Raw genomic sequence first — 22,214 nt, 5'->3', positions numbered from 1 at the left:
GTTAATTTTTTTTTTAATAATTGTAAGTCTGAAAAATTGTTAATAAAAACTTAGTTGGTGATTTTTTTTGCAGGTTGGTGATTTTTCGACAGATAACTTGTTGGTAACTTATCAAGGTTTTTTCATACTTTGCAAATTACCAATCTGTATTAATTAACTTTTCTACTTTTATTGCATGACAACATTTCGAATCTTACAAGAATTTATCTACCTAAAAAATTATACTATTGAGAAATGAAACAGTGAAATCGTCTTTATCTAATTATGCAATGATGGCAAAAATAATCACATGTTCAATTAGACGATTGATTTATCATAAAGTTAGCGGCACCGATGCGCCCTTCTAAAATATTTGCTATTTACAAAATAATTGGACAACTCATCAGGACCAAAGTAATAAAGACATGAGCTTGTGGGATTCACGTCTGATATATACATACATGCATACATAAATATATAAATATGTATGTGTTTTCATTCTCTGCCGAAATTGTATCGTCAATAAAACATCTTTCACCAAAGATTGGATCTCTAACTTTTCTGTGACATTTCAGACAGAAAACAATTTGCCTAACAAGGATCACTAACTCTAAATAAAGGTAAAAAAAATTACGAAATTACGTAAGTATTCATTAATTGCGGAGATCTTGGCTTCGTATAGCCTTATACAAAATATAACCGTCATACACGGTCATCTTTTTGAATCACAAATCCCATCTATTCCCAAAATTCTTGGCTCGGCAGCACGTCCTTATCCATAAACAGTCACGATCCCCTAATATCCTCCAGCTCAGCCATCAATCAAATATTCTTAGTATGGTCTTAATTTCCATCTTTTATGGTATAATCGAGCACTCACGATCGTATCTCAATAACCGTCTTGGTCGATCATCACTCACCACTGATCTCGTCCGTAACAAAACGCCAATCTTGCATCGGTACTTTACAGATTTGCGACTGTACTTACTGATTATAACCATCTCCATATCGATCATCACTCACTGCTAATTTCGTCCGTAACAAAAACGCCGATCTTGTGTCGGTAGTTTACCGATTTGCGACTGTACTTACCGATTGTTCATTCTGTCGACACTCAATACAAGCATCACATCGATTTAAAAGGACTGGAATTATTTTTTAGGGTCAAAAGGACTTGAATTATTTTTTAGGGTCAACAACATGTATATATACATAAACTAAGTATACGTTATGTGATCATCACTTTCATGCGCCCAAGTCCTTAAAGACCCACTTTGGTCACCACCTTAACGGTTCTCTAGGTTTTGAACTTTCCTTCTTTTTCTCCGTTTCATCAGACAACAAAGTGGCGATCCATTTCACGGTCGGGGCCATGAGGAATCGCTCAGGGATGGTCTCTAAATTTTGCGCGTTTTTGCTTGCGGTGATTAGATTGCAAACACAAGTAGCGTGCTCGCCGCTTGCACCGGCCTTGTACTTGTTCGGCGACTCACTGTTTGACAGCGGCAACAACAACCTGCTTCCCACCCTCGCCAAGGCCAATTACCTCCCTTACGGCCATGATTTCCCGAGAGGCGCCACCGGACGGTTCACCAACGGAAGGACCGTCGCCGATTTCCTCGGTATATGTCGAGATCTAACCCTTCGATTTTCAGCTTTATTTAGGGATTGCCGGCAGGATGGCGATGTTATGGCTAGGTTTTATCTCTATAGCAAAAGGAAATGATGTTATTATGATTCCGACTGCCAATTTTATTCTCTTCTTACGAATCAAACATCATCGTACCAATATTTGGTTGCTCGGAATTGGTTTGATCTGCCTTTTCCTCCCCTATTTTCAACATTCTCTAATTATTTTGTCTTGATTTATCAGCTGGATTTCTGGGGCTGCCTTATCCTCCACCATACCTGAGTTTTAGGACATCAGGAGTGATCACCGGCCTGAACTTTGCGTCCGGGGGATGTGGCATTCTCCCTGAAACAGGAAGCTTCTCGGTATGAGCTCATGACCATCCTCCTCTTCATTTTTCATTGCTCATTTTCTGTAGAAAAAGAAATTAAAATATTTTGTTGTCGGACGACCGGTGTCCAGTGTTGGCCAGGCAAAATTGGTTGGATATGCTGAATTGGCATAATTGCAAAAGGTTTATGAATGAATCAACCAAAAAAAAAGTTTAGGACTTTATTGGTATAATTATAATAGATTTAGTACTTTTTTGGTAATTTTCCTGACAAAAAAGGAATAGGAAATGTCCTTGCGAGACCGGCACGACTTAAACTTTGGAAACGCATGATGTTATGGGAACTGTTCTTGCAGGGAAAATGTCTTAACTTGGGTGACCAAGTGAGGTTGTTCGAGAGTTATGCGGCCAATGATTTACCAAGACTCTTCAAGAGCTCCGATGAGTTCTTCGGCAACTTGACCAAGTCGATCTTCGCCTTCTCGATTGGCAGCAACGACTACCTCAGCAACTACCTCAATCCAGTGCTCTACAACACGAGCAAAACCTACAAGCCTCAGCCATTCGCGCAGCTCCTTGTGGCTTCACTCTCTCGGCGCCTGGAGGTACTCCTTCATTCTACCAGTATGCTGATTTCATAACTCAATTTCAAGGAAAACGTGTTCCTATATCTTAGTACTGCTCAGGTTGACAATGAGTCTGAGCAGATACTGGGCAATATTATTGCAGAGATTATATAACGTGGGAGCGAGAAAGTTTGTTGTCTTTGAGATTGGCCCGATTGGTTGCATCCCGACGATCGCGAGGAAACCAAACCACGATGGAGTATGTGACAGAGGACCTAACTTGCTAGTGTCCTACTTCAATCAGATGCTTCAACTGATGCTAGACAACATGACATCCAGTCTCGTGGGATCAATGTTCGTTCTTGGTCGAGCGAATGGGCTTGGCTATGATGCAGTAATCAATCCCTCCAGATACGGTACGGACTCAACTCATGTGAATCTTGGAATGCTTACTCGATCAATTGATTCAGTATTTTTAGAGGCGTGGACTAGAATTACCTTCAGCCATTCCTGACCATGATTAAGTTCACGGGATCAGATCCATTGTAGCCAGTGGATCACATGACACCAATTTTGGATCTAATGGCTGCTAAAATATTCTTATCCTGTTGAAACAGGCTTGACGGACTCGAGAAACCCTTGTTGCACGACGTGGTGGAACGGAACTTTGCCGTGCATTCCGTTGCTGATCCCGTGCCCTGATGCTGATAAACGCTTCTTTTGGGATGGATATCATCCGACTGATGCGGTTTCTTCGATCATAGCTTCTCGGTGTTTCAGCGACACAAACTTCTGTTCTCCGGTCAGCATACAAGATCTGGTGCAGATATGAACATCTCATTTGAATATTGGTCTCAGGTCATCATTGTCAATCAGAGGTCGTCTCTGGCATAATGTAAAAGACTGTTATTGCTCCATGCAGTTTGCAGAAACACAATAATTTGCTCCCCATATGAGTACTTCCACGCAAATTGTCTTGTATTCCCACTCTTACAGCTAGTTCCGAGAAGGTTTGCACCTCCACGTCAGCTCTTCGCCACTTGAGGCTGTAATATGTTCCGAGGATTGGGCTCCAGCATTAAATAGATCGGAAATTACCAGTTTTTATGCTAACTTTCGTACTTTTATTTACATAATTTAACAACTTCATATCTTTTGTGAATTTATCTACCTAAAAAAACCTGTTTTTGAGGAATAAAACAGTGAAATCGTCTTGGCTCGAATTCCCATCAAGCCAACCTGATGAGATTGCTTTGTTGGCTTTCTTGAGTATTTTGTAAACTTCTAGGACGTTCGTACCCCATCACTTTCGAAATAATAGCAAGTTGTAATAAAGAAGAAGAATAAATAAAGAGCGTTGTCATCTTCTTGAAAAAGGAAATTGACAATTGTTTCTCGAAAGTCAAAGGTCCAAGCTACTAAAGAAAGTTCTTGCGCCCGGAATGATTCTCTGTTCGAATGACAAAGAACAAAGAATAATTCGAGCTCTATCATATTTTTTGAGGCTATCTGGGATCACTTCATTCCTATCGTACTTGCTAGGTTGGGTTGACAGGTCGATTTCGATAAGAATAATTCGAGCTTTATGTGGAATGTCATAGAAGTATCGGATCCTCTTTTAAAGTGCTTATTACAGGAGATGACAACTCACTTCTTGATTAGAAATACCTTGCTCAGATATTGGTAGACGACCTGACCGACGGGAGCCATGGAACTGACCCAACTGTGTTTCCATCGAATCGATATCCTCGGCCCGGAAGTTACCATTTTTCTCTTCCTTTTCTCAGTTTCAAAATGTCATGTCACATCGTTCGATGGACGATAATTGCCAATAGCATAAACATGTTTTTAGCTTGTATCATGAAAATTTCGTAGTCTTTGCGCCTGGCATTCATGTCCCAAGTTACCATTCAATCATAGCCCGAGGAATGCGGTCAGGATCAGGGTTTATGGTTAGGTGATAATCTTGTGCTAATTTTATCGATCTGTGTCTGAAATTAGCGAATATTTTTGGTGCAGTTATTTTTTTTGAAAATTTTTGTAAGTGTGAAAAAATGTTAATAAAAAATAGTTGGTGGTTTTTTGGCAGATAGCTTGTTGGTAACTTATCAACATTTTTTCATAATTTGCAAATTGCCAATTTCTGTATTAACTTTTCTACTCTTATTTGCATGACAACATTTCGAATCTTATATGAATTTATCTACCTAAAAAAATATACCATTGAGAAATGAAACGGTGAAATCGTCTTGTCTAATTATGCAATGATGGAAAAAATATTCATATGTTCAATTAGACGATCGGTTTATCATAAAGTTAGCAGGAACGATGTGCCCTTTTAAAATATTTGCTATTTACATTGTGACGAAACAAAAAATTAGATAACATAAATTTCAAATCCATGAGATATGCCTTTCACCTCATTAGTTAGGTCGTAATTGATAAAATATTGAAATACAAAATCACGCCTTTATCTAATAACTTAAGTTTGTAGAACAGTTAGTAGTGGTCCTACAAAATCTCACAATAATACCAAGTAATTACACTTATAATCAGCACCATAGATAAGAAAAGTCGCTACATTGTGTCTTTTGATAGTGAAACAACAATTGAATACGGTCTTGTTGGTAATTTGTTTTAAAACAAACAAAGAGGTGTCTTCTCTCACTTGACAATTATTTTATTTGTTCCATTAACCAAAGGAAACGAGTATGTATATGTTTGATTAACCATTATTTTCCGCCTCACGATTATTAGACGCTCTTTTAACTTTTGAAATGTTGTGTCCATTCAAACATTTTCTCTATATTACTAAACGTTTCTGTTCAATTCACAAGAACAATTTCCATTTTCGTTTCTTTTTCAAAGATACACAGTCATCTTTTTCAATTGTTTCCCTTTAAAAATTCTTAGAGAAGTATTAGAACTGCTATTTAATATTGTCGCTTGAGACTCATTTGTACCCTTGAGGATTTTTGCCGGTAATTATTAGCAACGTTGTGAGGTAAATAATTCGTTAAAGTGAGTGTTATCACGTCCTCGGAGTATTTGTTTCGAATCATTTGTTCACTATATTTCCCACTTGGCCATAATAAATCAACACCATACTCCTTTCTTTTTTCTTTTTCTTCTCTGAAAAAAGTCCCTAAGATCTTTTATGGCGAAAAAAGGAGGCAATTACTGCAGCTATCCCTTCCAGGCAATTACTGCAGCTATCCTCTCTAGGTAGATGTAACGAGGGTCCCGCACCCGTTATGAAATATTCCATTTAAGCTAATGCTATTTAGCATTGCTCTTGAAGCTCGAAGGTTTGATATTACCAAGTCCATGGCAATTGACCTGCGTGCCAAAAGTCATGAAATCTTCTCCACATAGTGGGTTTGGTTCAGCTTTACAAATGGGCTTTTGGAAAATACAAATATCTTTAGCCTAAAGAGCATTGGGGAAATGCAAACGGCGTTTGGTGAAAAATGCTTTGAAAAGCCACTTCAAGCTAATTAGTATTTGGCAAAAAAAAATTACGAATGGGCTTTTTTACAACATTTCTTTTTCAAATAAAAATAATTAAAAAATAGAAAGAGGAAAATCAAACCTAGGACTAACACCACTGGTTGCCGATGAGCCAGATTTAGCATTGGCGGCAGTTGCTCGGGTTGCTTGAGGTCGCTCGACCCGGGCAGCCTTCGCCCGGCGTCGCCCAACCCCAGGACCCTAAACAGTTGTTGCTGGGGTCGCACGACCCCGGTGACGAGGCCCGAGGTAACGCGACCCCGGCGACAAAGCCTAAGGTCGCGCGACCCGGTGGTTGTTTGCTTGGGATCGCGCGGCCTAGGGGACGACCATTGGGGGTCGCGTGGCCCCTAACAACCCCGGCCGAGGTTGCCCAATCCTTGACAGTCTCGACCTCGGCCGCCGGTGGCCTAGGGTTTGATTTTATTTTAATAAAAAAAATAATGTATTAAAAAAATGTAAGAAAAAAGATAAGGGGAAAATTTGAAATATAAAAGAACAAGTGAGGATAGTTTTGGAAGAAAAAATCTTAGCTCAGCATTTAGCCAAATGTTGAAAGCTCAAAGCTGCTCCCTACCAGCATTGAGCTTTCAGCTTTACCAAGGCCAACTTTCATCCCAAAGCCCCCAGTGAAGAGTTGCCAATCGCTCCATAATTTCTTCATTGGGCTTTGGGAAAGCTGAACCAAAATCATTCCAAAAAGGCACAAATTAGCTGCGGGCTGTCAGCCCTCGTCACCAAGTTAACTTGCGTTCAAGTTGAAGACGGACAACCTCAGATAACATTAAACTATTGTGACAGTTTGTAATGTACAAAGCTTTTGACCCCGCCCACGCCCCCCCCAAAAAAAAAAAAGTAATGTACAAAACGGCATAAAATGCGATATTTTTCGTTTTATGACGTTTCTCATAACTAGATGCAAAAACGTCGTAGAATAAAACGTTACTTATTATGTATGGGACAAAAACAGTGGACAGTCTCAAATTGACTTGATGTTCTATCACTGTTTTGTTAATTAAGAAAGCTTTTCACACGTGCTAATCATATGCTAATTGGATAACTCATCAGGACCAAAGTAACAAAAGAAATGTGAATGTGCGATTCATGTGGCAGTACATTTCTGTTATTTCGAAGTTCGTGGCCCCATTCAATAGACACCAAGATCCTCGCACGAGGCACAAGATATTTATCTCTATAAGCACGCCCACAAGCAAAGTACACGTTATGTGTTCATCACTTTCATGCGGCCAAGCCATCAACCCTAAACAGTTTCTCGGTTTTGAACTTTCCCTCTTTAACCAAGTCACATTTCGTTCGAAAATAAAAAAAGACAACGACGTCACGTAACAAACAAGTTCATTGTCGGGACCATGAGCAATCTGTCACGGTTCAAAGGTTTTCAAAGCACGAAGGATCGAGAATCATCCAAGAAAACCGGGCGAGGCTTGAAGCTTCTACCATAATAATTTCTCCGAACATGTTCTTGGGCCAGATTGATTGTCTTGTCGGCTTGATGACAAAGAACGAAAAAGAATACAAGTTTATTACCTAACGAATTTCGTTAACTTGTCGCTGTTAGCGGAATCTCTCAAGTTTCTGAGGCTTATCTTAAATCACTTCGTTCTCATCGCACATGACATGTTTGGTCCACTAGTCATTTTAATAATTATGTCAAATAGCAATTCTTTTGTTTGTGTTTGTAGTTACGTACGTAGGATTTCGAAAGTAATAATTTGCATTGGTCTGATTGTAGAGAATCATATGGTAACATAAAACAGGGTACGAGAACATTAAAAGTGTCGAAAGTTTCGTACAACCCTTACTTTAATGCCAAAATATTTTCTTTGGATAATTTAAGTGTCAATTTCGATTTAGATCGCCGGAAATTGAACATTGCCATGTGTTATTAAGTTCTCCAACCGGCGTGGCTCACTAACGTGCCCAGTTACCATATATATCCCTAAATGACGTCATCTAAATGTTTTGCTCCAAATCCGAAACCCTAAATGGACCATTCAACCAATTATCCAATATAAAGAAATCTTAATTCAGTTTGCCTCCAAAATTAATAGTTCGATCTTACAAATTGAGAGCAAGAGAGGGAGTGAGAGGGCGGTAGGTTTGGAGGAATTACAGTGGAAGAGAGAGATGTTAGGGATGCATGAGAGATACTGATTGTTGCGGCTCAAACCTAAGGTTCGATGTGTGAGACGGAGATTGTTGGGGCTACCACATCGATTGTGAAAGTGGTTGGTGGTTGGTTTATAAGTGTGAGAAAGCGAGTGGGCGAGAAGAGAGAAATGATGTTGTTTGCGATATCAATGTGAACTCCACTTTAATATAAAAATGCAAACTCAAATTAAACTTTTTATTATGGAAGTCAAATAATATTTTTAACCATAATTTTTTTACTAAAGGCACTCAAGTGAGCTGGCAAAAGCTTTTGGCACTAATGCAAGTGCCATACGAAACTTTTGACACTTCTAGTATTCTTATGTCGACAAAATGGATTAAAGTGACAGCCGAATTTCATTTTTTTTTTAAAATTTTGTAAAGATTATATTGAATTGCGCATCATAACTCTTTTGAAAAGAAAAATTAAGCGATTATCAGCAAAGATTACAAACTTCGTAAATTGAAAACACATACAAGGTGCGTGTTCTAGAATTCGTCACTAAGCTACTGGTCCGGCAAACATAAGCAACGGAACTTCTCCGAACATGTTCCTATTACCCGTCGGATCAAGATCCTCGACGGGATGTTCCTATTTTGACCTTTTTATAGTTTGCAAATTAGGAACTTCTGTACTAACTTTCCCATTTTTATTTACATAACTTATCAATATTCCGAATCTCATACAAGATCACCTACCTAAAGAAATCTGTTTTTGAGAAAGGAAATCAAACGAGACCCAACAGTATTTGCGTGTTGGCGTGGCGATGAGCAAGCTTCGACAAATAGAAGGGACAGGGCGTTCTTGAAAAGGGAAAATGACTTGTTTATTCGGAAGTCAAAGGCCCAATTATGAACACCAACTAAGAATGTTCTTGGGCTAGACTAGTGACAAAGAAGGAGAAATAATTTAATATTAAAACCTAACGAATTTCGTTAATTTGTCTCAATCAGCGGAATCTTCTAATTTTCTAAGGCTTTTTTTTTTTTTTTTTTGGTCTGGTTCTATCCTATTATTCAAGCCACACCGTATGCACTATGTGTTGTATGCAGGTTGCGAAACTCCACCCCCTCACTCACTCGTCCCTACCCCCAACCTCTATTGAGAAGATGGGGAATCGAACTCCCCACCTCCCCCTTCCCACTTGAGAAGGATGGCTATTGGGGCAACCTTCGGTAGTTCTGAGGCTATCTTGAATCACTTCATTCTCATCGTACATGCCATGTTTGGTCGCCACCTCATTTTAATAATCACGTCTAGTAGCAATTCTCTTGTTCGTGTTTGTAGTTACGTGGGATTTCCAAAGCAGTGGTTTGCATTGGTCGGATTCGAGAGAATCATGCGATGATATAACAACGATCGGAGTTACCTTCAATTTTCATTTTGCTTTTGAAATTTCGAAATCGGCGATTTTGACGAAAACATTAAGAGTTTATTACCGAAGAAACTTTATAAATTGGAAACGCATAAAAGATGCGTGTTCTAACAATGGTTTCGTCACTCAGCTATCGGTCGACGGTAGACGTGAGCCATGAAACTTCCTCGACTGTGTTCCTATCGGATCGAGATTCGACGGGGAAGTTCCTATTTTTGATCTCTCTCTCTTTTTTTTTTTCAGTACAAAGGTCTTTATCACATCCTGGCGACTAACCCCAGAGCAATTGCTCCAGCATATGACAAACAATAATTTAAAACATAAACATGTTTTAGCTTTATATCATGGGAATTCCCTAACCTTCGTGCCTGGCATACATAGCTGTGCACACCAAGTTATACTTCAATCATAGCCCGAGGAATGCGGAATTAGTGTCAGGAGACAATTATGTACTACTTAGACAACTCATCAGGACCAAAGTAATAAAAGAAATGAGCTTGTGTGATTCATGCTTATATATATATAGAGGCATGAATCACACGAGCTCATTTCTTATACACATATGTGTGTGTGCGCGAGCGCGCGGGCGTCGAAATTCTATTGTGAACAAAATGTCTTTCACCAAAAATTGAACCTTGGACTTTTTAAATGAGTCGGGTTGATTTGGATGGGAAAAAAGTTGCGTAGCAATGATCCTCAGTCCTTTAGATTAAGGTAAAAATCTAAAGGGCTGAGGATAAAACTAATAAATCGACAGACTGAAATTGAGAAATTGTGCAAGTGTCCGATTGATTGCGGATCCTTTTACTATTGGTCGATCTTGGCTTTACATTGCCTTGTCCAAAATACAACCGTTCATACGCGGTTATCTTTTTGAATCACATGTCTCATCTGTTTCCAAAATTAATCTTGGCTCTGTTGCACGTCCTTGTCCGTCAGCAATTACCATCCCTTGCATATCCTCCAGCTCTGCCATCAACCAAATATTCCCATACGGTCTTCACTTTACGTCTGTTATTGTATAATAGACCACTGGCTATCGTACGTCGACGACGGTAACAAAATGCCGATATGGCATCGGTAGTTTGCCGATTTGCAACTGCGCTTACCGATTATTCTGTCGAAAACTCGGTACCAACACCAAAATTGATTTAGAAGGACTTAGAATTATTTTTTAGGGTCAACGACATGTGTGCATATATAAGCTAAGTAGACGTTATGTGCTCATCACTTTCATGCGCCCAAGTCCTTAAAGACCGACTTTGATCCCCACCTTAACGGTTCTCTCGGTTTTGAATTTTGCTTCTTTTTCTCCGTTTTATCAGACAACAAAATTACAATCGATTTCATGGTCGGGGCCATGACAAATCGCTCAGGAATGGCTTTTAAATTCTGCGCGTTTTTGCTCGTGGTGATTCGATTGCAAACGCGAGTAGTGTGCTCGTCATCTGCATCACCGCTCGCCCCAGCCTTGTACGTGTTCGGCGATTCGCTGGTTGACAGCGGCAACAACAACCTGCTGCCCACCCTTGCAAAGGCCAATTACCTCCCTTACGGCCACGATTTCCCGAGAGGCACCACCGGACGGTTCACCAACGGGAGGACCGTCGTCGACTTCCTCGGTATACGTCGAGATCTAATCCTTCGAGTCTCAGCTTTATTTACGGATTGCGGGCAGGATGGCGATGCTATGGCTCGGTTTAATCTTTATAGCAAAAGGAAACGGTGTTATTACAATTCCCATTGCCAATTTTTTTCTCTTCTTACGGATCAAACATGATTGCTCGCAATTGGTTTGATTTGCCTTTTTTTTCCCTTGTTTTCAACATTCTCTAATGATTTTTTCTCGATTTATCAGCTGGATTTCTGGGGCTGCCTTATGCTCCCCCATTCCTGAGTTTTAGGACATCAGGAGTGATCACCGGCCTGAACTTTGCGTCCGGGGGATGTGGCATTCTCCCTGAGACAGGAAGCGTCACGGTATGAGCTCATGACCATCCACCTCTCCATTTTTCATTGCTAATTTGCTGTAAAAATTAAAAATAAAAATATTTTGTCGCCGAACGATCGGTGTCCATGCCGGCCAGCCAAAATTGGCCGGATGGATTGAGTTGATATAATTACAAAAGGTTTAGGACTGAATGAACAAAATAAAAGTTTAGGATTTAATTGACACAATTGCAATAGATTTAAAACTTTTTTGGTAAATTTCCCAATCAAAAAGGTATAGGAAACGTCATTTCGAGACCGGCTCCACTTAAACTTTAGAAACGCGTGATATGGGGTACTGTTTTTGCAGGGAAAATGTCTTAACTTGGATGACCAAGTGAGGTTATTCGAGAGTTATGCCGCCAATGATTTACCAAGGCTCTTCAAGAGCTCCGACGAGTTCTCCGGCAATTTGACCAAGTCCATCTTCGCCTTCTCGATTGGCAGCAACGACTACCTCAGCAACTACCTCAATCCAACGCTCTACAGCACGAGCAAAACCTATGAGCCTCAGCCGTTCGCGCAGCTCCTCGTGGCTTCTCTCTCTCGGCACCTGGAGGTATTCCTTCATTCTACCAGTATGCTAATTTCAGGACACGATTTCCAGGAAAACGTGTTCCTATATCTAAGTACTGCTCAGGTTGACGATGAGTCTTAGCAGATATTGGGCAATATTATTGCAGAGATTATATAACGTGGGAGCGAGAAAGTTTGTTGTCTTTGAGATTGGCCCGATTGGTTGCATCCCGACTATCGCCAAGAAACCGAACCACGACGGAGTATGTGACGGAGGACCCAACTTGCTAGTTTCCTACTTCAATCAGATGCTTCAGCCGATGCTAGAGAACATGACATCCAGTCTCGCGGGATCAATGTTCGTTCTCAGTCGAGCGAACGGGATTGGCTATGACGCAGTAATCAATCCCTCCAAATACGGTACGGACTCAACTGTATGGATCGGAAAAGGCACACTCAGATCAATCGACTCATGATTTTAGAGGCTTGGATTAAATTACCATCAAACTTTCCTTACCATGATTAAGTTCACAGGATTAGATCCATTGTAACCATCGGATCACATGACACTAATTTTGGATCCGATCGGCGCATGTACCCGGGTCCTGATAAAATATTTTTACGGTTTTGAAACAGGCTTGACGGACTCGACCAACCCATGTTGCACGACGTGGTGGAACGGAACTTTGCCGTGCATTCCGTTGCTGGCCCCGTGCCCTGATGCCGATAAACGCTTCTTCTGGGATGGATACCATCCGACCGATGCAGTTTCCTCGATCATAGCTTCTCGGTGTTTCAGCGACACAAACATCTGTTCTCCGGTCAGCATACAAGATCTCGTGAAGATATGAACATCTCATTCGATTAGTCGTATCGAAGGCTGCTTACTATCTTGGGTCAATAAGAGGTCGTCTCTGGCATAATGTAAAGGACTGTTAATTGTTCTATGTAGTTTGCGAACATACAGTAATGTACTGCCACGCAAATTTCTTAAAAGTGAAGTTTCCATAAATTTTTCCTAGGACATTGAAAATGGTTTTTCGAAAGTCAAAGGACCAAGAACAGGAATGATTCTCCGTTGGAATGACAAATAACAAAGAATAATTCAATCCCAACACCTAACGGATTCGTTAATTTGTCTCTGCCAGCGGACTATCTATCATATTTTTTTAGGCTATCTGGGATCACTCCATCCTCGTCGGACTTGCTGGGGTTGGGTCGACAGGTCGATTTCGATAGGAATGTCAAACTGGGACTTGTTTAGTTTTCTGGAATTTCATAGAAGTATCTTCCTGTGAGTGCTTATTATAGGAGATAATAGTTCACTTCTGGGTTAGGAACATATAGACATATAGCTCAGATGTTGGTAGACGACCGGACCGACGCGAGCCAAGAAACTGATCCGATTGCACTTCTATCGAATCGATATCCTCCTCGACTCGGAAGTTACCATTTTTCTCTTTGTTTTCTCACTTTCAAGGTGTCGCATTGCATCGTCGGAAGGCGGGACCATGAGAAATCACTCTCCGATGGTTTCCGCATTCTTTGTGTTTTTGCCTTGGGTGGTTTGGCTTCAAACACCATCCGTGCGCTTGTCCTCTTCAGGCCTGCTCGCACCGGCATTGTACCTTTTTAGGGATTCGTTGTTCGACAGCGGCAACAACGACCCCGTTGCCCACCCTCGCCAAGGCCGACTATCTTCTTATGGCCACAATTTCTCGATGGTGTCATCGAACGATTCACCAACGAGAGGGAAATATTACCAACAAAGTCATAAGCCTATTGTAATTGTGCCAATTCAATCCTAATTTTTTTTTTGCTGATTCAGTCCTAAACATTTTGCAATTGTGTCAATTCAGTCCATCCGGCCAATTCCAGTAGGTCGGCACTAACGTGGACATCGGCATGCCGACGACATAATATTTTAATATTTTTAATTTTTAATTTTCTTTTTCCTCTTTTTTCTTTTCTTTTTCTTTCTTTTTTTGTTCTTCTCTCTTCTTCTTCTTCCTCTCGCAGGCAAGGTCTCGACCAACCTCGCCCGGCGATAGCGAGGGCGACTTCGCCCGAGGCCGGGGAGGTTAACCTCGCCGGCTGTCGCCTCCGGCCAAACCGACCAATGGAAGAAGAAGAGGAGGGGAAAAAAAAGAGAAAGAAAAAGAAGAAGATATAAAATTCAAAGATGCAAAAAAAATAAAAAAATATTAAAATACTACGTCGTTGACAGGTCTTGACGTGGACACCCACTAGCCAAAATTATCGGGATGGATTGAATTAGCATAATTGCAAAATGTTTAAAACTGAATCGACAAAAAAAAAAATTTAGGACTGAATTGGCACAATTACAATAGGTTTATGACTTTTTTGAAAGTCTCTCCCAACTGGAGGACCGTCTCGACCTCCTCAGTATATATAGAAATCTAATACTTCGATTCTCGGCTTTAAGTATACTTCTCTCCTTACAAATCAGGCATCATCATTACTATAGTGACCGCTCGAAATTGGGTTGATATGACTTGTTTTTTTTTTTTTAACCAACATTTACTCATCAATTTTTCTTGATCTATTAGTTGAATTTCTAGGGCTGCCATATCCTCCACCGTACCAGAGTTTTAGGATATTAAAAGTGATCACCGGACTGAATTTTGCATATGGGGCACTTGGCATTCTCATAAAAATTATAAAAAATGTTTAAAATGTATTGCAATTGTGGCAATTCAGTCTTATATTTTTATTTTTAATTGAGTCATATACCTTTTGCATTTGTATCAATTTAGCCCATTTGGCCCTTCAGCACTAACGTGGACAATATTTTATGATATCTTAATATTTTTTGAATTTTTTATTTTCTTTTTCTTCTATTGGCTGGCAAGCTGCGGCCAATGAGGGTCTCTGGAGCTCGTTGGCCACTGGGCCAAGCCATCACGGCCGCGGGCGAGGCGGCTTCGCCCATATTTGGGTGAGGGCAGCCTTGCCATGGCCTCATTAGCTGCGGGCGAAGGCGGCTTGGCCCGAGGTTGGCGAGGCCATGGCCACCTTTGCCCTTTGCCGGCAAGGTTCGCCTAGCCCGCAGCCTCGAGTTTAGGCCTCACGAGGCGCAATCGCGGGCGAAGGCAGCCACGGCCTCGCCGAGATCTAGATTCAATTGATATAAATATAAAAAATTTAGAACTCAATTAACAAAAAATGTATTAATAAATTGACATAATTACAATAAGTTTATGACTTTTTGATAATTTTCCCGACATTCTCCCCGAGATAGGAAACTACTTGGCATGAGCTCATTACCAGCCACTCCATCTTTAATTCCTAATTTGCTTCTAATTAGTTTATGTTCGACACATGTCTATTTCAGGTTTGTGCTCATTGATATTTGAAATACTCCTTGAGAAAGTAAACGGGGAGAAATTCGGATAGGAAAACCGATCTCGAAATTGAAAAGTCATAAACTTTTTGCAGAAAAGTCATAAATCTTTTGCAGTTTTGCCCATTCAATCCTAAACCTTTTAAATTTACCGATTCAGTCTTAAACCTTTTCAACTTTTGCCAATTCAGTCGTTAGCCAAAAGTCACTAATGTGGAGGCCCAATGTCCCGTGTGGTACCGCTGGCGCTGACGTAGATAATTTTTAATAATACTTTAATATATTTCAAATATTTTTATTATTTTCTGTTCTTTTTTATTTTTCCCTTTTCCTTTTTTTTCCTTTTTCCTTTTTTTTTCCCTCCCTCACCCGGCCTCAACTCCTCAATTAAACTTTGAAAACGCATGATATGGGAACTGTTTTTGCAGGGCAAATGCCCTAACTTGGATGACCAGGTGAGGTTGTTTCAGAGTGCCGCCCTCAATGATTTGCCAAGACTCTCTTCAGGAGCTGCGATGAGTACTCCGGCAATTCGGCCAAGTCGATCTTCACCTTCTCGATCGGCAGCAACGACTACATCAGCAACTACCTCGATCCACAATCCAGTGCTCTAGAGCGCGGGCAAAACTTTCGTGCCACAGCCATTCGCAGAGCTCCTTGTCGCCGCACTTTCTCGGCATATAGAGGCATCTCGCGGGATCAATGTTCGTCCTCGGTCGAGTGAATTCCCTGGGCTACTATGCAGTAACCAATCCCTCCAAATAAACTCTTCTTTTGGGATGGATATCCGACCAAAGCGGTTTACTCGATCACAGCTTCTCGGCGTTTCAACGATACAAAATTCTGTTCTTCGATCAGCATACAAAATCTGGAGCAGATGTGGACGGCTCATTTGATTAGTTATCATCATCAATCGGATGTCGTCTCTGGCAAAATGTTTCGTCAATTTGGGGGTATTGCCATTGATTTCGTAGTGCATATGTATTGGCGTCTGGGTTTGGTTGTTAAATGTAAAGGACAGTTTAATAATTGTTCTAGGTAGTTTGCAAACATACAAAAATGTGCGCCCCCATATGTATACTTCCAAGCAAATTTCTTACAAGTGAAGTTTCCAGATTTTTTTTTCTAATTAAATATTATATTTTATTTACATGTTATCTATTTGCAGAATTTAGGACGTGTATGGCTACACTTCTGCTTTAGAAATCAACTTCTCTACTTCTGGAGAGAAGTAATTTTTTTTTTCACTTCTTCAAATGGCTCCAAAACTACTTTTGGAGCACAAAAAAAAAAACCTCAAAAAGTAGAAAAATGAAGTTGCGTAACCAAATGAATTTCTGCTCCATGAGTGTTATCATGCGTGCCTTCCATGAGAAATATGGACCTTTTTTTTTGTGATGGTAAATTTGAAAAGTTGTTGTAAGTGTCGTTAGTAAAAGAAACGACCGATATCATTTTTCTAGGTTACTTGTTGGCTACTTACTAACTCTTTTTATGATTTCAATTTTCTACTAACCTTCACATTTTTTGTACATAATCTGCTAATGTTTTAAATCTTATATGGAATTATTTATCTAAAATTTCCGTTCTTGAGAAACGAAACAGTGAACCCGTCTTGTCTAACTATACAGTAAGGGCATAAAATAGACATAAGTCCAATTAAGTGATCGGTTTGTCGTAAAGTTAACAAGATGGATATGTAATCCAAAAATATTTGGCTATATATATTATGGCGACGAAGCAAAAAATAGGAACATGGATTTCAAATCAATGAATTACTCCTTTTTTCCCTCATGAACTCGGTCGTAATACCGTGTAACTACATCTATCACGAGCGCTGAAAATGACCAAAAGATCTCTACATTGCGCCTTTAGATATCGCCATGGCAAGTAGATGCAAAATCTCGCTCTGGCCGAAACTGGGTCTTGGCGATCGATAAATCAACACCATGTGAGAAAATCAAGGGGAGAATCTACGTACCGGACTGAATTTGGGTACCGAATTCAGCATCGTAGAACACGTAAAAAATGAAAACTTTATTATGGTCATTCTTTTTTTCACGTATAGGTCAAGGGACTTCACTTTACTGTATAGTTTGGTGGGGGTGGGGGCAAAATTGTGAAAGCCTAAACCTATATTTATACGTATCTAAACCAAGATGGTCATGGCCTAAGGACTGATATCAGTATACGATATGTAAAGATTGCGCTTCATCGATCAATTCGATGGCTCGTGATTGTTGATGGGGGGCTTGCGCTTGTCCTTGGGGGGCCCTCTGTAGTCTTTGCCCATGAGGTTGGCAATCTCATCCTCAGTTCTTGCTTCAGCAGCTTCCATGGGATTCGTCTGATGATGACGTGGACGATGACGAGGACGATCGGGTGGTGGAGACGAACCTTGAGAGAAGAGCTGGTCAGACATTGGGGGACGAGGATCTGAGCTGGCTTGATCAGAAGTGTCTCTCGTTGTTGGAGGATGGGATGCTCCCTCGCTCCAAGAGATTCCCCCGCCACTCTTCTGAAATTTTTTAGGGGAGAAAGAAGTAAGTCACAGCAAGGACCTTAATCCTTGGTGTAAAATAAGATGTGCCCAGAGTCAATATGCACATGTAGAAGAAACATGAACAGACAAAGGAACACAAGCTATTGAATCTCCAGTTATCCACGAAAACTCAAAACATGTTTTGCGCATTCTCTTCAGCAGTTTCGATAAGTGCAAGACAGATTGTTCTAACAATGACTCGATCGTTGTTTACATCTTTCAACGGAGAGAGGAGGAGGGAGGGAGACCTGATTGTTAGATGGTAGTGCTGCTCTTTCGAGAGACGTCTTAGACGAATGTCCATTGTTTCCTACAAAAAGGAGCGAACCGTTAGAAAGTGGATATGTATATTTCGATGGCTTAGAGCTGCAACGAGCCGATAAAAACATTTTCACATGTTCGATTCATATCGTAAGTGACGTTGCACTGTGAAATATATGTACTTGAAGCAGGGTAAGTGACCTTTGGAATGGTGCATGCCATAATGACCATTAGTGACAAGTAATCAACATAATAATCAATGCCGCTTCCAAAGTTATCAAAATGAATTTGCATTAGCATAGGCTTTTTTCATATTTACAAGTTCCCACTTGGAAGTTCCAAACCATCCTAATGACTGCACAATAACAATTCAGTTGTGTTTAGGAGGGTGAAACTTGGGGCCATGGTAATCAAAAGTGGCAGCTACAAAGCTAGACTCTCCAGAAAAATGTGAACAGTAATAGTGTCCATTACTAGAAACCGGAACTCTTTGGCCTTCAAATATGCATTTTCTCTCAGTATGGGCTGCACCTGATGGAATCCCTGGATAGATTTCTCCGTTCTGCGCTCGTTTCTTCTCATCGCCATCGCTCCTTGGGGCTTCATAACGCGCCATCATTTTCCTTCCATTGATTCCTGGTCTGCCCTCGCCGGGAGCTGGAAGATTACTCCCATGAAGCTCCTGCATACGTATAGGTTTAACGTTGTCTACACAGAGATTTATTCTTCCAAAAGGAAGCAACACTTTTTTCTTGGAAAAAAGTTAAACTCAAATAAATAGATTGACACGCTGCTAAAAAAAGGATCGCATGAGGTGACAATCTACCTTGTGCACGGGCAAAACGCGATCATTTTCGTTCGACCTAAACCCTGAGAGGAGAAGAACAAAATATATGCAAAGAACTATCATCTGTGTGAACTTGAGCTTTTCAATATTTTTGAGCCATCAAAAGATAGAAAACACTGAGAGATACGGTACCTTGACGACCTTGTGCCAAGGAGCTTCCCATGCCATGCATGACCATGAAGAGAAACCCTAGCAGTACAAAGCTTCTTGTAAACCCTACGCTCACCATGACTGTAGGTTTCCTTGCTGTAAGTTTGGGTAAGATTCTTGTTCTGAACATCAAGAAGAAAGGAGAGACTTTGAAGAGCACAAGGGTGGGTTTTATAGATAAGAGTGCGTGTGTGGTCAAACCCAGCTAGTCAAAGCAAAGCAAGAGTGTCTCCTCTCCGACACTTGTAAGCATAAAATATTACCTCTGAAAACATGCAGGCCTTCGTATTTCGCAAAGGTAACATGATTAAAAAATAAAGAAATCAGGAAAGAAAAATCGATCAGACTCTTGGGGGGAAAAAAAAGTTATTTGAACGGAGTTCTGCTTTGCATGGGTTCGATGGAAGATATGAGCACTTAATTTTCTAAGTTTAATTTGGTCCCACACCACGTTGATTATCATGTTCCTGTTTATGCACGCCTCATTGTTTAAGGACACCTCATGCAGAAAAAAATGAAGAGAAAGGCGAATCCCGAAATTTTTATGTAAAGGGTTCACTGACCTACAATCACAAGCAGACGTCACAATTAAATAAAACGAAATCTCGGTATTTTATCGGGATAAGTGTATCTGACTTTGAGACAGCTAATTTGTCATATTTCGTAGGTCATCTTCAGTGGGAATTTCAGCTTCTAAAGTTGTTGATGACAAAAATCTTTTTATTGTACTCCATCTCGATCTATTAGGACTTTTAGTTGCGTATATGTGGACATGCGTGCGCGCTAGTTAGAATGGAAGTGGGAAATAAAGATATAAGTCTTATGAAACATTTTCCAATGGTTCCAAAAAGCATGGGCTCGTATATATAAATGAGTAGCAGAGTTTAGTTCGTAGTACCATCAAAAACATGATGAGAAAGATGGTATGAAACTCAGTTTAACATGGACAATTCGAACTTGGGTCCCGTATGAAATGATGAGAGATTGTGAAGGTTCAACTATACACTCTCCAGTATTTTAACATTACGGAAGAATTCAATGGCATTAGCCTCAATTTAAGAGCTCAAACAACGTGGGCGGGCTGCTTTTTTGTGCATAGAATTGCTAAAAAAGGGTATCAATCTTTTAACAATCTGCGTGTTCGTATTAAAGAAATGGAAGGTACAACGAGGACGTGACCTCCAACTTGACAATTTAGCTGGTTCTCTCTGAGAACGGTGTGGTTTTCCATAAGTCGGTTTCGGTATCTTTGCCAAGACAAAAGAAGAGAGGGCTTAGGGCAAACAGATTGAAGGCCGCCAAGTTATAAGATTAGCAAAGACTTGATATCAAGAAATCTAATCTCTCGGGCAACATTTCTTGTCTAAATATTAAATAACAATCAACATCCTTAATAGAAAAGGCGGAAAAAAAAAAAACAGAAGTCCTAACCTTCTGATATACGGTTGGATAATCTCTATGGGACGATATCCACAAATGGTTATATACAGGTAATCACGGATCATCATCAATTTGTTGGAATAAGAATTGAACTTGAAGCTACGCGCATATTCAAACAAATCACTTCGAATAAAAACTGAACTTGAGACTACACACTAATAATCTACGAGAGCAAGTGCGTTAAAAAGGCGAAAAAGTATATTCAGCGCAGGAATTCATAGGAAGAAAACGTAATTTAGATAAACCATATAGTCTACTTGAAGATTATTCATTGTAGGGTTTGTTTTCTTTTGCTGGAATTGAAGAAGAAGAATGATGAACTCCTCCAAGAAAGAGGCACGTGGACACAGAGAGTGGCTCCTTTTACCAAAGCTTGTCTCCCCATACGTGCCACCATCTCGGTACATAGGAGGTGGTACTTCTTCGTGATCTTTTGTGAAGTATATAAAACAATGGGCGAGAAGCCAAAGAGCTTTTATGAGTTCCAAATGTTGGGAATTGGAGCTGCTTGTCTCTTCGAAAGTAAAAGCTTATGAGAGTTTTCCCTTTACCGGCGTGGTGGGGGTGCCCATTTTCCGTACGGAAATGGAGCTTTTGAGGCCCTTGGAGATTCTAAGTCATGCTCATGTCGGTGCATGTGCGGAGGTTTGCATCCATTTTGCCACATGAAGGAGGTGGTGTGTTGTCGGATTTTCGTGTCCCGATGTCGAATAAAAACGATGAAAAAGAAATTGGTTCGAAAGGTGTACGCGAGGGTTTTGGGTTTAATACTAGCCGTGTCACTTTCTGAGATATGGAATTGGTAAGGTGGATACTTTAGAGTGACGTACAGGATGGATCCCATAATATTTGTTCGTCGAGTCGTCGTACTTTGATTTGTATTTGTATAATGCAATGTAAAATAACTCAATTATTTGAAAGTCCATGGAACACCCTAAGTCTAGGCTTTTGGTTTGTATAAACGAACCTGAACCAAAGAAGTTTGTACATAGTTGATGGGATTTGATTTTGATTTGTTTATTTGCACATAGTTGATGGGATTTGATTTTGATTTGTTTCATTCTTATGAAGTCTTCAAATCTCATTCCCTCGTTACATGCGTCGTTAGGCACATATCTGTATACTTTATGCAGAAATAGTGTCATACTTTATACACATTGCATAAGACTAAGTCATATTTCAAATTGATAAGTCAGATGGAGATGAAGCACGTGTTTTGGAAAACTGAGCGTGCCTCATAGAGGAAAACCTTCAGCGTTTCAGGTGATCAATGGACTTGTATAATGGCTCGGGATGAGATGGGGACTCTTCCAATTGGCATTGTACATCGACTGAGGTTGTTTGTCTTTGCTATTAACCATTGCTTTTACTGCTAGTTGCTAAAAAACTTGCTCTTCGCTGCGGGATACATCTATGATAAGTTCACATGGATATTAGCAATTTAAGTGTAGCGAATCGACTTTCCTTATTCTTTTCATGATATTTTCACTGTCAATTTGATGTTAAGAAGAGTTAATGATTCAATAACAACAATGTGATGT

General features: G+C 40.2%; 2 protein-coding genes and 1 pseudogene across 2 annotated transcripts; all 3 read left to right on the top strand.

The window, feature by feature from the left end:
- The first annotated feature begins 404 nt into the window (after positions 1-404).
- On the top strand, positions 405-3,338 carry LOC115753451 (GDSL esterase/lipase 7-like). Its single transcript, XM_048273032.1, has 6 exons — positions 405-423; positions 1,317-1,601; positions 1,853-1,974; positions 2,297-2,545; positions 2,670-2,922; positions 3,124-3,338. Exons 1-6 carry the CDS (start codon positions 405-407, stop codon positions 3,336-3,338), a joined length of 1,143 nt encoding a protein of 380 aa, XP_048128989.1.
- Positions 3,339-10,912: 7,574 nt separating this feature from the next.
- LOC115753437 (GDSL esterase/lipase 7-like) lies at positions 10,913-12,996 on the top strand. Its single transcript, XM_030692041.2, has 5 exons — positions 10,913-11,186; positions 11,423-11,544; positions 11,864-12,112; positions 12,237-12,489; positions 12,706-12,996. The coding sequence occupies exons 1-5, from the start codon at positions 10,913-10,915 to the stop codon at positions 12,918-12,920; spliced, it is 1,113 nt and encodes a 370-aa protein (XP_030547901.2). The 3' UTR covers positions 12,921-12,996.
- A 433-nt stretch (positions 12,997-13,429) lies between these two features.
- LOC125312938 lies at positions 13,430-17,965 on the top strand (annotated as a pseudogene).
- The last annotated feature ends 4,249 nt before the right edge of the window (positions 17,966-22,214 follow it).

Source organism: Rhodamnia argentea, chromosome 11 (assembly GCF_020921035.1).
Source record: "Rhodamnia argentea isolate NSW1041297 chromosome 11, ASM2092103v1, whole genome shotgun sequence".
Classification (NCBI taxonomy): domain Eukaryota; kingdom Viridiplantae; phylum Streptophyta; class Magnoliopsida; order Myrtales; family Myrtaceae; genus Rhodamnia; species Rhodamnia argentea.
The sequence above is the reverse complement of the archived record's forward strand: the minus strand, read 5'-3'. Positions and strand labels throughout refer to the sequence as shown.

Bases quoted from the DNA above. Each gene is read 5' to 3' on its own strand.
- LOC115753437 (XM_030692041.2), top strand. From the start codon at position 10,913: ATGGTCGGGGCCATGACAAATCGCTCAGGAATGGCTTTTAAATTCTGC. The intron at 11,187-11,422 runs GTATACGTCGAG...TCGATTTATCAG, and splicing joins GACCGTCGTCGACTTCCTCG to CTGGATTTCTGGGGCTGCCT. The intron at 12,113-12,236 runs GTATTCCTTCAT...ATATTATTGCAG, and splicing joins CTCTCTCTCGGCACCTGGAG to AGATTATATAACGTGGGAGC.
- LOC115753451 (XM_048273032.1), top strand. The intron at 1,975-2,296 runs GTATGAGCTCAT...CTGTTCTTGCAG, and splicing joins CTGAAACAGGAAGCTTCTCG to GGAAAATGTCTTAACTTGGG. The intron at 2,923-3,123 runs GTACGGACTCAA...CTGTTGAAACAG, and splicing joins AATCAATCCCTCCAGATACG to GCTTGACGGACTCGAGAAAC.